Genomic DNA, 12,736 nt, shown 5'->3' on the forward strand with positions numbered 1-12,736 from the left:
AATAAACTTGCTTCGTTTGTCCAGCTAGATATAGAGCTACAGTCTGAACGAGATTCTTATCCAATGTGCTACTTGAAAGTACAGTTTTTAGCAAAATAAATCAGCACGGAAAATCTAATATGCTCCTTCATATAGACAGCTTCACACAAGTGTGGTTAAATACTTCTTTACAAAGAGGAGGCCAGCAGGACAGCTGTTTTTATATCTAGCATTTTCACCATAATTCCAAAATGGCAAGTAAATCCTGCAACTGATATTTTGACCCCACTCGAAGCCCCTCAGCTGGACTGCATCGCTGTGGCAAATTTGCAAAATCTGACATGGTCACCCCTCCCACTGGGTCTATGTTTTCTGACTCCGTTCTACCAAATCTAGCCAGAAGGCAGGTAAAGTGATTTGGAAGCGTCCATGAGGAGAAAGGGCCCAAATGGTTGGCACATGCAGTACCGGGGACAAAAAGAAACAAATAACAAATGAACTTCCAAAACAGGGCACAGACTATGAATGGATAAGGGACACACTGTAATTAAAACATACTTAGTAATTTTCTAACCTTTTTTTACCCAACAATTTTAATTTTTAAAAATTCAACCCAATAACCCAAATCTTGCTTTCTCTGTCTCTTTCCCTCCTTCTTTGTTTCATTCTATCATGGATTATAAAATATTTGGATACTACCATAGTATATTTTATTTTTTATGATTTTCTAATGTTTAATGACCCATAATAATACATATTATTATTCATATAAATAAAGTGTATGCCCATGCTTAATGATCCATAATCATATTCTACTATAATTTTGAAGGGTCGAAAAAATTTAATGACATTTAGTATTAAGTCCTACTAAGTATAGTAGGATTTAAATAATGGATTTATTAAAAAAATTAAACTTGTTTTCTGGCCCCTAGACTCCCGTAATAACCTCTGCCTACCCTTTTCTTCTCCCCTTCCCCACATATTCTTCAGTCTGGAACCTGAGCTCATTTCTTTGCAACAGGATTGGATGAAGGACTGACATAATCAGCTGTTACTATGTTTTAATTCAGCTGAGGAGGACAGCGTATGAGAAGCTTGAGACTGTACAGTGAGCAGCAGATCTACAAGTGTTGCTATGCAGGCGTTGAGCCAGTATCCGAAACTTTTCGATGCAAATTCCAGCAACTATACACACCTTGAAGGAAAATGTTATATGAGCCTGCATGTGTAATTTATACTTTTAACATTTCTGCACATAATTTTATGGGAAGTGGGACTGACTTAACGCTATTAAATATGGTCCTGTTTTATTTACGACATAACCTCAGAAACATTTTTTTCCTAGGAGCACTGAAACATGATGTACCATTTAAAATTTAAAGGTATAGTCCACAAACAAAAAAATAAATAAATTATGATTTTGAATAAGATTTTAAAAAATTTTCACCATAAAATCCCCCCAGGAAAAATCTCTTTTTAAAAAATTTATTACCTAAGGATATTACTAGAACACAACAGAATTCTTTCAGATTGAGTCAGAAAGTTCTATGGTATTAAGAGATCTAGCTGAAGAATCTTTTCTTCAAAAGCACACGTCCCCTCCTGAGACCTACCTCATACCTAAATATACATTTCAGAAAAAAAGAAGTCACATTAGGAGAAAGGGAGCTGGAGATGGTAAGCCCTGGGTCCTGCAGTGCCCAAGCATTAAAAACTTGCATTGAACTGGTTTTTGTGACACTTATCAGTGATTACTGATAATGAATCCATGCGGAGAAACTCAATCTTCCAAGAGAAAAGCAAAAGAGAGACAGACTTCAATTCAGCCTAAGAAAATATTTTCTGTCATATATCCTGAAGGAGGGCAGGAAACCCCACGAAGTAATCGATCCTTAACACTGGAGGCTCAACAGTACATCCGGGTTCAAATACGTGGTTAGAAAGTGCCTCAGCTATTTTTAATATTAAACAAGTCAAACTGTATTCAAATTTTATGATTCTGATATGACATCTGTGGTATGCTACCAATAAAGGCAGCTGAAAAAAAAAATCAGATAATAGGTACTTGTATGAAATAGGTACTTTTCAGTTTGTACCTAGACCCTCATTTAAGTTAACGTGGCATGCAGGTGAAACCAGATAAGATAAAGAATCTCGTTGTGTTCCCTTTGTTAGAAATTATGATTAGTTATTTATACTAGTTACGAAATAATATACTATACTAACACTAATACACTACACTACATTATTAAATGATACATTGACCTTGATGAAAGCAGATGGAAGACTGCAGAGAAATGATTAGTACGTGGCCATGACAGGGTTTGTCAACATCATGTTTCCTTTTCCAAAAGTAATTTTCTTGGACATTTTGCATTTCAGCTGGTGTATTTTTTGTAGGTGTGGATACGAGGGTGAGAAAGTGCCTATAAATCTGAGATTCTACGTACTAATACTGTGGGATACATTCGGATGTAACAAGCAGTGCTCCATTTATTCCAGAATGTGAACACCAGATGCGTGTAGCTGTATCATTAAAACTATAGATCCAATAGAGATTACTGTACTTGTTATCCTAGATTGCTCTTGGATTGGCAGTCTTAAAAATTTAAAACCTAGACAGTGTTTTTATCTTTTCCTTTTGAAATATTCTTATTGCTTCATCTAAGCTGGTTTTAACTAATACATTCATTTTTTAAAGTTATTTAGAATTTGTGAGGACTCTTTAATTCCTTTTCCCAGCATGTTTCGGGGACAGGGGATATATCTCTTTCTCCCGAGTCCATATCGCCACTATGAAATTTCTATGAAAAATCCATGCTGCAAAACAACTTGTTACAGAGCACCCTGTGACGAGGGTCACGTGACCATGTCAACAAGGGAAGATGTTCGAACCACGTTCATGTTCAGAGGCTAGTGAATGAAAACAAGAGAAGGGTTTCTTTACACAACTATTTTGAAGAAAATTTCAAGTCATAACTTCTAAAGAGGTTTCAATTCATAATACTGAGCGCACTACTGACCTTCTTAGAATGGTCACATTTTTATAGATCTCAATCTTTCAGAATCATCTGGGATGCATGGTAAAAATGCCTACTCTGGTAAAACCTGCAGGAGTACTAGTTTGTTAGATGCTGGGTGAAGCCCAGGGATCCATGTTGAATCTGACGCAGGTGTTTTCCAAACTTTGCTCAAAAATTCGTCTGACTTCATCCTGTCCCACATCCAAGTGTCCTTTCTATACCAGTGCCAAAATGACCACCCTTTGACAATAGTTTATTATTTTTCTTCTCTATTAAAATCCTTGGGTGTAGACTTTTAATCTAAACTTAAATCTAAACTTTATCTTTCAAGCTTCAACTTTCCCAAATTAAATTAACTTCCTGTTCACTTTAACTATCCTTGCCCTTGGCATACGCCATCTTCCCGACGTGCTGTGAACACTTCACTCCTTTCTCCAGCCCTATTTATGCCAAACGTTATGTCGTCGGTCTTGCTGATTCTTAGCTATGTCTCCTCGGTGGTAGTCTTTTCTTCTCGGTGGCTTGTCACTCCTTCAAACTGGAGCTTTTAAACTTCTAACTCCCTCGGTCACTAGATAAGTTTGAAGCACTTATAAAGAACTGACTAGCTCCTTATCAATTGAAACCTCGACCTAAATTTCTCGGATAATGTAGGAATGTATTCATTTTTCAAGATGTGAGGATTTTGTCAACACCGAGTATTTCGTTTAGCGTAAGTGAGATAGAATGTACATTTGACATTATTTGGGCAGAATGAAAGGGTTTAGAATTAATGAGTAGCTCGACATTTTAGCTTCATTTATATAAATGAATATTTTTGAAAAATATCATCTTAATTTAACTGTATTTGGTGCCAAAGGTAAACAAATACTGAAACAATAAATAAAAGTGTATGTGAATAAATTCAGCCAGGCAAGAACAAATCACCCATCTCTGAAAAGCAGAGAACAGGAGCTCGGATCTAATGAAGAGAACCAAGTGAGTAAATGTCAAATGCGAGATGAGCATTCCTTTGATATCTCCTCGCTTGTGACTAATCAAGCCCAGCTGTGACGTGAACTGGGGACCTAGTATACTCCTGAGGTGTCAGTCTTTGGCTGGAGAGCAGAAGGAGAATGTCAAGCTGCTGAGTTATTTGACATAATACTGGCACTGAAGCCAACAGATTTGTAGATTGCTTGTCTTCATACTGACTACACGCTCAATCTTCATTTTAAAAGGGAATATACGTAGCTCCGCCCTTAGAAAAAGACCATAACCCTGAACACGCCTCAGGAAAGACAGCAAGGATTTGGGGATGTCTAATGTAGTCTGTGTAAAAAAGTAATATTAGGTCTAGATAAAAACCTGTGAAACTGACAATCCAATGCCACTACCATTCCCTTTCATTAATATTTATTCACAATATAAAATTGATATTTTAGTTGTCCTGTCATAATCCTATTTTACTAATACTGAGAAGTTTGAGGGATAATTGCTTATTTTTTAGCAATAGATCAACGTTTTTAAAAAAACGGATTTGGAGGGCTTGAAAGGGACAAAAAGCCTTTCAAATTCGCAAAGAATAAATTGGATGTATGATGAGTAACATGCTTTATAATAGCCATTGCCTAAATCATCAATTTTGTTTATGTCCACTCAAATATTAGTTGTGTAATGAAATGCCTGACTGTATCAGAGATCACATATAAGCAAAACTCTCTACAACGATTTATATGGAAATTTCTTAATGTGATGTTTCCTGTGATGTACTCAGCATTCTGCAGCTCTACGTTGGTTTATAATTGGCCTCCCAACTTAAGAGTTACATGGCTTGAATTTTAAATATTTTTTACTATTTCTGCAGAAGAAAAGATGCCAAAAAAATTTTTTTTTCCTGACAGATTTTTGTAATTAAAAATTTAAACCACAACTATTAGCTTCGGATTCATTTTCTGGAGCAAGAGCATTAGGTGCTCTGTGGAGCTAAGTTTATTAAACTAACTGCAAGACGTACACAGTCATCACATACACAAGCTTTTTGGTGACTTAAACCGGAACCTCAGACGTAGCTTTGACACCTCACTCTCTGCAACCCGTGGCCAAACCATCATCGAATGTCCCTCCATCTCTACTTCTGTCACGGGTTCAGGCTGCTGACCCCGCAAAGGTCTCCTGCATCCACTCTCCTCCCACCCGTGCCTTACATCACACCCATAGTGACATTTCCGATTGTGCCAATCTTATTGGGTTACCTTCCTTTGTAAAAACCTTCAAATGAAGAAAAGCTTCCTCAATATGGACCACGAAGATCTGCGACCCTGGCCTTCCCGGACATCTCTGTCCTTATTCTGGGCCCTCTTTCCCCTTGGCCTCCCTGCACCAGCCACACGTGGGCATCTTCCGTCTGCCACGTGGTCACAGACGGCAGCTTGTGAATATGTGCTTTGACTTGCGGTTTTCCAGATCTCAGCTAAGTCATCACCTCTAGGAAGTCCAACGCATTATTAGGTAAAGTCACAGAACCCCTATTTGTAAGTCCTGTCAAAGCTGCTATCTTATATTTATTTATTAAATATTTGAATAATATCTTTCCTCAATTAGGCTTTAAGCTCTGTGAGGGCAGGGATTCTGTAGAGTTGTATTCAACATTGAATCTCCAGCATTTAGTTCACAGATCTACATAATAAATACTGATGGCTTGACTAATTACTTAAATCACACGTGATATTCATCAACTTTGGAACAATGCTTAGTGTATTAGGCTTGACTGGCTAGAAAAAAGTAAACCTATCAAGATCATCATAATCAAATGAGTGCGAAACCAAAAACAAAACAAAACAAAACAAAAACAAAAATACTTACCGCAGTCGACCTCATCAGTATAATCACCACAACCATCCACCAGACCACAGCCGAAGCTCCTCTATGCAAGTCTTGGTGTGTCAGCGTCAGAAACCATGTGGCCCTTTGCAGCCCTCCACAGGGAGAGGAAGGGTCCAGTTTTCAAAGCTGATGTCACTGGCAGCCGAGATCCCATCGTAAATGCCAAGACTGACTTTTTCTAGAGGCAGATGAAAAGGCTGAGTAAGGCGCCCAAGCCAATTAGAACCTACTGTGGGAGAGAAAGAGCCCCTTTCATCTTAAGAACACAACCAGTACTGATAATCTGCTCTTCAGTGAAATGCTGGTTGTGCGAATCTAATGCAATATTGCTTTTTAAAGCAAAACAAGGGGCAAATCAGAATGCCTGCCACCACTGGGCTGCTAGAGTAATTGGCCACTGTTTTTAATATTTACCAGAACGAAAGTGTGCATCCAGGTCCTATCTGGCTGACAGTTGAGCTCTGGAGTTTAGCAACTTGTGACAAGCTGCTGTTTTTCTTCAGAATGAACATACAATGCCCTATCTGGATACAAAAACAAGTCGTAAGTTACCTTATTAGATTCTAAAGTGAGACATCTGTCTCTTAACTTGACACTAAATTAAGTTTCACATCCAACTAAAATTAAGACTATACAACAACTGAAAATCAATAAAACTGATTGCTGGTCAAATTTGTTCTTATAAATATTAAAGTATGATATACGTCTAGGTCTAAATGACACCAAAAACAACTGGTAATTTCAGTTAATTTAGCCCCAAAATATCTGTACTCCATCCTCACCATCCATAAAGGGGTAATTCCATGTAGACAACATAATTGACCATATTCAGCTATCCTACTACTTGTTCTGGTAACACAGAACATTATCTGCTTCTCTTCCTCTTATTAGACCTGACCAAGGTAAACAGAGGTGATTACGATGACCCCTGCTTGTCTCTTACCTTGAGCTGTGCTGTGAGCATGATCACGGGATGGGGCCTGTTGCTCAAAGTTGGCAGGAAGGTTACTTCTAGAGCTCCACACCCAGGCAAAGTGGTCACCACTAATTGCTTCGGACCAACCACAGCTATTTGCTTCAAAGTCGTATTTGGAAACTGAAGAACAAAAATGTGACTCTCAGGTTGGCTTTCTAAAGTGTTTGTATACTTTTAAAAATATAGAGCACGATGGGAAAAAAAGAGTCCATTCTGATCTAAAACCTGGAGCTGTGCTTATACTGGAAGTTGATAAGGCAGAATTATCAATTTTAAAAACTCAATTTTTTTCCCAAGTTTCCTAAGAAGCAGCATAATTCAGCCATATTGCCAAGATCTGCTAACTTATTCTGATACTCATGTTAGTTTCTCTGCTTCTATTATATCACCTGGAAAGCTGAATTTTTCCTACAGTATAGAATATTTTACACTGAACTATGGAAGTAGTTTTTTAAAAATTTAGTATTTGAAAAATCTAGATCCATTATACTTAATCAACATTTACCTCCAGTTTTTATAGACCTTACTATTTTCCAAAACACTGTATGCATTGCTTAATTTGTACAGGCAGAATAATTTGACTCACTTTTCAGGTAAAATGCAGAAAAATCAGTTAACTTCCACGAAGGCATTCTGGTAAAGGAAGAAAAGGAAAGAGAAAGATGAGAAAGGGAAAGAAAAGTTATAATAGCAGTAGAGTTATAATAATAGTAGTATAATAGTGAATTATTTATTATACAGTAGTGAATACCTTATGAAATAGAGCCTATACCTATACTACTTAATATTTTAATCTAGATCTAACTTCCACAATATACCTTTGGGGAAGGTATTATTATTATTATGGTTGTTGTTGTTGTTGTTATTGTTGTTGTTGTTATTATTATTATCATTAGTTTACAGAGGAATAAAAGGAAAGTTGGGGAAGTTATTAACTCAACCAACATCATATAATTAGGATATTGTGGAGAGGGACAGGAATCTAAATATTCTGACTCTAAGTCTAATATACTTTCTGCAACTGTTGACAATAACTGTTAGACGTCATTAGATTTAAAAAAGGATAAACTGAAAAAGCATAATCTGAATTTGCTTAGTATGGACCTTTAGCTCTTAATACATATCCAGATACAAAATGAGATTCACACCCACTGCTGATTACTACATTGGTATCCTCAGCCATTGGCTATTTTTATCTAATGCTATAGTAATAAATTACATAAATATTCCCTTGTCAAAGGGAACTTAGGAAGTAGGCAATGCATTTAGATGATCAAAGCATAAAGTAAATCACTCAATGAAATTATGAAATTTAAAATGGAAGGGCATTTTAACCTAATTATAAATCATTCAGTTTTGAAAGTGCTGCTTCTACGCAACGAGGACTATTAGGTGAATAGCAATATTACAAATACTTTCTAATTTTTTTATAGTTTCTAAATAATATCTGATTTCCAAAATATATTTATTTTCTGTCATTTCCTGGCCCTAGCAGAGTGCTCATTTTTATCAAAAGTCAATGGGGATGCATAAACACATTAAAGAAAATGCTTTTAAAATGTTGCACCAACTTTAATAAGCAAAGTATGACAATATTTCGGTATACATATAAAGACAATCAGAAATTGGCAAAATAAAGTTCTGCTACATTTAGAACACAAATTTTTCAAATAAAATTTAGTATTCTATGTTGAAGCAAAATTAAATGCTACTTGAAGTGAAAAATGATAATGACAAATATGACTTTATGGATCAATGCTAAGAATATTTAAGTCTATATTTTTAGAGGCCATCACTATTTATTATACATAATATATGCATAGCCCATGAATATATTTAAATTCCAAGGGTTTCAAAATATGTAGATACCATTTCAATCCCTGAAGAAGCAAATACTTTCAATTCCTATTTTGGACAATCTTAAAAACAGAATGCAGGACTTCTTTATATCCGAATACTGAAATGAAATAAATTATTGCTACTATATAATAAGTATCCTACATAGCTAACCTGGAAAGAGAACTTTATCATCTGCTATCTAGGGAGATACTGCTGTGGAAATAAATGAATATTCAAATGGCAGTAAAATTTAGAAACTACTGTAGCAATTTTATAGTTCTCTTAAGCCCTTAAGGACAGTAATTTTTAACAGGTGATTAGGCTATTAAAATTCAAATATGCTATAGTATACCTTGTTCCTACGTATCCAGATTTCTATACGCATTTAAAAATTCACCTTGATTGATCACAGATGTATAATCAGATGAAACTGACCTTCTAGTTAGCTATTAATCAAATCCAGACCTCATTAAAACAGCTTTTAAAGATTATCTTTTTTTTTCTGACAGAAAGACAATATCCTGGGTGTGTTTTAATAATTGAGATTCAAGGATTTTTCACTGTTTCTGGAGTATCATTATCAATTTTCTCAATTATCTTCATTATCAGAAGCATCATAACTTGCAATAACTATTTACTCAAGGATTATTGGGTACCAAGCTATGTGGGGAGCAGCTCTTACATATGTAACAGAATGACAACACAGAATTCCCCAAAATCATGAATGTCTATTCCATAGTTATGAGTAGAAAAGCAAGTGATTCTGTAGCAGCTTTTAATTATTTAATGTAAAAATACTCTTGTGGCCTCAATTAGTTATATACATATAAGTACAGTAGTTGACCCTATGGAAAGGATGCTAGAAAACATTTGGTGGACAAATAAATAGGTCCATCGCCTTAGACTAGCACTGTCATTTTTAGAGATTTTTCACTAACACAAAAGATTAATTCATCTAGGAGCCAAGGAGCCTTATGAGGTGAAAAAAAAAAATCCAGAATCAGACACTGCCTCATTTCAGATTCACTGTCTTAGAACTTCTGTGAGGCTTACTGACAATCCCTGCAGAGGTTGATGTCTAAGGAATAAACACAAAGTGTACAAAGGGGAAGTCTGGGCTGATCATTTGGACCTCACAAAAAGACCTAAAAATTTATAATGGGGTTGCTCTTGACATTTACCCAAAGAAGCTGAAAGTTTCTGCCCCCCGTCCACCCCCCCACACACACACAGAAAATACGCACACAGACTTTTATAGCAGCTTTATTCATAATTGCCAAAACCTAGAAACAACCAAGATGCCCTTCAGTAGATGAATGGATAAAAAAACTGTGGCACATCCATACAATAGAATATTATTCAGTGCTAAAAGGAAATAGGCTATCGAGCCATTAAAACATATGGAGGAACCTTAAATGCATATTATTAACTGAAAGGATTCAATCTGAAAATGCTGCGTACTACATGAATCCGACTATATGACATTCTAGAAAAAGCAAAACTACAGAGAAAGTGAAAATATCAGTAGTTGCCAAGAGATGGAGGGAGGGAGGGAGGGAGGGATGAATAAACAGCACAGATTTTTAGAGCAGTTAAACACTCTGCATGGGGCTGTAATGGTGAATATATGTCACCATAAATTTGTTTAAAGCCATAGAATATAAAACACCAGGAGTGAACCCTACTGTGAATTATGGACTTTGGGGGATTATGATGTATCAGTGTAGGTTTATCAATTGTAACAAATGCCCTACTTTTGTGGGGGATGCTGATACTGAGAGTCTATGAATGGGTGGGGATTGGGGGTGTACATGTGAAAACCCTGTACCTTTCCAATTTTTCTATGAACCTAAAACTGCTCTAAAAATTAAGTCTTAATTAAAAAATATATATATTAAAACAATTCTGATATCTCCACACTAGCGTCAATTATAGACTCAATCTTTAACTATCACAGGCACTCTAAACTCCTACATACCTGTCATCAAAATTGTAGTTATGTATGTATTAGTATAATGTAGTTCCACCCACGAGACTGAACTCTCTGTGAAGGCAAGGATCACATGTCTTGTCACTTTGTCAACATGCCTATCCTAGACCTCCACTATCGCCAATGGAGTAAAACCAGCTTTTCCTATTAGTTATACTTTGTGTATATTTTCTATGTTCTCACGTAAATTGTAAACTGCAGCAAGGCAAATATAATAAACATCTTCACATACTCTGCACACTTTTAGCAGCTGTTAGTTATTATTATTGTTGTATTAGTAACCAGTTTTGATTGGGCTCTTTTAACACATGTGTTTAGATTCTCTTTCTACACTGTTTTTCCCCAAGAGAGAAACTCCTTGATGTGTCCGTCACACCAAATGATGGGAACACCCAAACCCTCTGGAAATACAGAGCTGCTGCAAATTAAGAAATACTAGCCAATGATAAAGCCTTTCTTCTAAATGACCATGGATGCGAAGAGGTTTACATTATTTGAGAATCTGACATATTCATTTGCCCTGGAAGATTTAGTGGCGAAATTAAAATCAGCCCCGAGTTTGACTCTGCTCTACCGCCTCTGCCCTGACTGACTGTGTGACCACAGGAAAGGCCACCGATTTCTTCCTCTTTGTGCCTCACTTGTCTTTGCTATAAATTAGTTAATATGTATAAATACATTTCAAACAATGCTGAATACAAAATAAGTGCTTTATAAGTATGTGGTAGTATTTATACTATTAGCATGTGGTCCTTCTGCCGTTTTCAAATCTATACCCCAGAGAGAGAGAGAGGTTTATATAAACACTGAAGAAAAAGCGAATTCCATTCTTCATAGTGGCAAAGTTCTGCAAGGTGAAGAGACACGGACTGCTAAAAAACCTTGGTGCTGACCAGGGGAGGATCACTTTGCCTCCACATACTCATCACCACCCACACCACGAAACCAACAACAGAAATGAAACGAATAGGAGTAGTAAAGGTGAGAGGAAAAAGGGCTGACAGCGCATGAGCTTACAAATAAAAAATGGCATGTATACCTCTTGTTTATCATTTTCAGAGTGAAGAAGAACAATGACCTCACTGAAAACTAATATCCAAAATGAGTTCAAAGTAATGACACAGAAGGCTTCTCACTTTCTCCATTGATACCATTAATAATATAATTTTTGAACTTTAATCTTAAATAATTATCGAAAAACTTACTAAATACACAGATTATATTCAACTGAAAAAGATTTCTTTTTTTAAGCTCTACTCTATTATCTATTTATCTATTACTTTATCTCTACTATTGTGAATTTCTCCAACCTAACAACATAATTTTCTGCAGCAAACATTGATCAAAAGATCACGGGTTATTTGCCAGGTTTTACTTGTTTACAGAAATTTTTTTTTCTCTTTTTTTTCCCTCGATGATCAATGACTCCATAAATGAGAATGAATGGGCTTTTTCTCCACTTCTTGTTCTTATGTCACAGAAATGATAAGCCTTCATCAGAAACAACCTCCCATCCTAATACTTTACAGTTACCGCTGTCTAGGGATGTTTTTTTCTTTGGGTTTCTTTTTTTTTTTTTTGACTAGAAACCAATGTCTAGATTGCAATTTGAGGTGAATATAAAGAAGAAAATGAAATCAGTTAACTAAGAAAAATAAAAAGTCTGTTTACTACAAGGACTTATTTTTTTACGGATATACATTTAATAAAAATGTAAGATGCTCAATAATTAGCAGATTTAGGTTTATTCTGAGAGGCTTTTTCCCCTTGTAGTCAGATCTATAGAAAAGAACATGAGATATAAAATGTAAAATAGCTTATTTTCATATATTTTATTAAAATAAAAGTAATTTGTGATAATTCAGAGACATGTTAAGAAGCCTTTAAATTTATAATTAAGTTCATGTATGTCCAATCTCACCAAAAAATACCTTCTCAAAAACATTTTTTCAGAAAACATTAAAAAAAAAAAAGCCCAATTAGGACACACACTCACACAGGCATACACATTGGTTAACAGCCAGTAGGCCAAGAGAGAAATTACCCACCAGGATATCTCCAAAA

General features: G+C 35.7%; 1 protein-coding gene across 1 annotated transcript in view; it reads right to left on the reverse strand.

The window, feature by feature from the left end:
* Positions 1-12,736, reverse strand: part of MALRD1 (MAM and LDL receptor class A domain containing 1) — a 481,557-nt gene that overhangs the window by 378,737 nt on the left and 90,084 nt on the right. The window contains 5 exon segments of the mRNA XM_036226667.1: positions 1,593-1,599; positions 5,772-5,896; positions 5,898-6,123; positions 6,220-6,387; positions 6,811-6,963. Coding sequence (XP_036082560.1) covers positions 1,593-1,599; positions 5,772-5,896; positions 5,898-6,123; positions 6,220-6,387; positions 6,811-6,963 — 679 coding nt within the window.

Source organism: Rousettus aegyptiacus, unplaced genomic scaffold (genome assembly GCF_014176215.1).
Source record: "Rousettus aegyptiacus isolate mRouAeg1 unplaced genomic scaffold, mRouAeg1.p scaffold_m13_p_10, whole genome shotgun sequence".
Taxonomy (NCBI): Eukaryota; Metazoa; Chordata; class Mammalia; order Chiroptera; family Pteropodidae; genus Rousettus; species Rousettus aegyptiacus.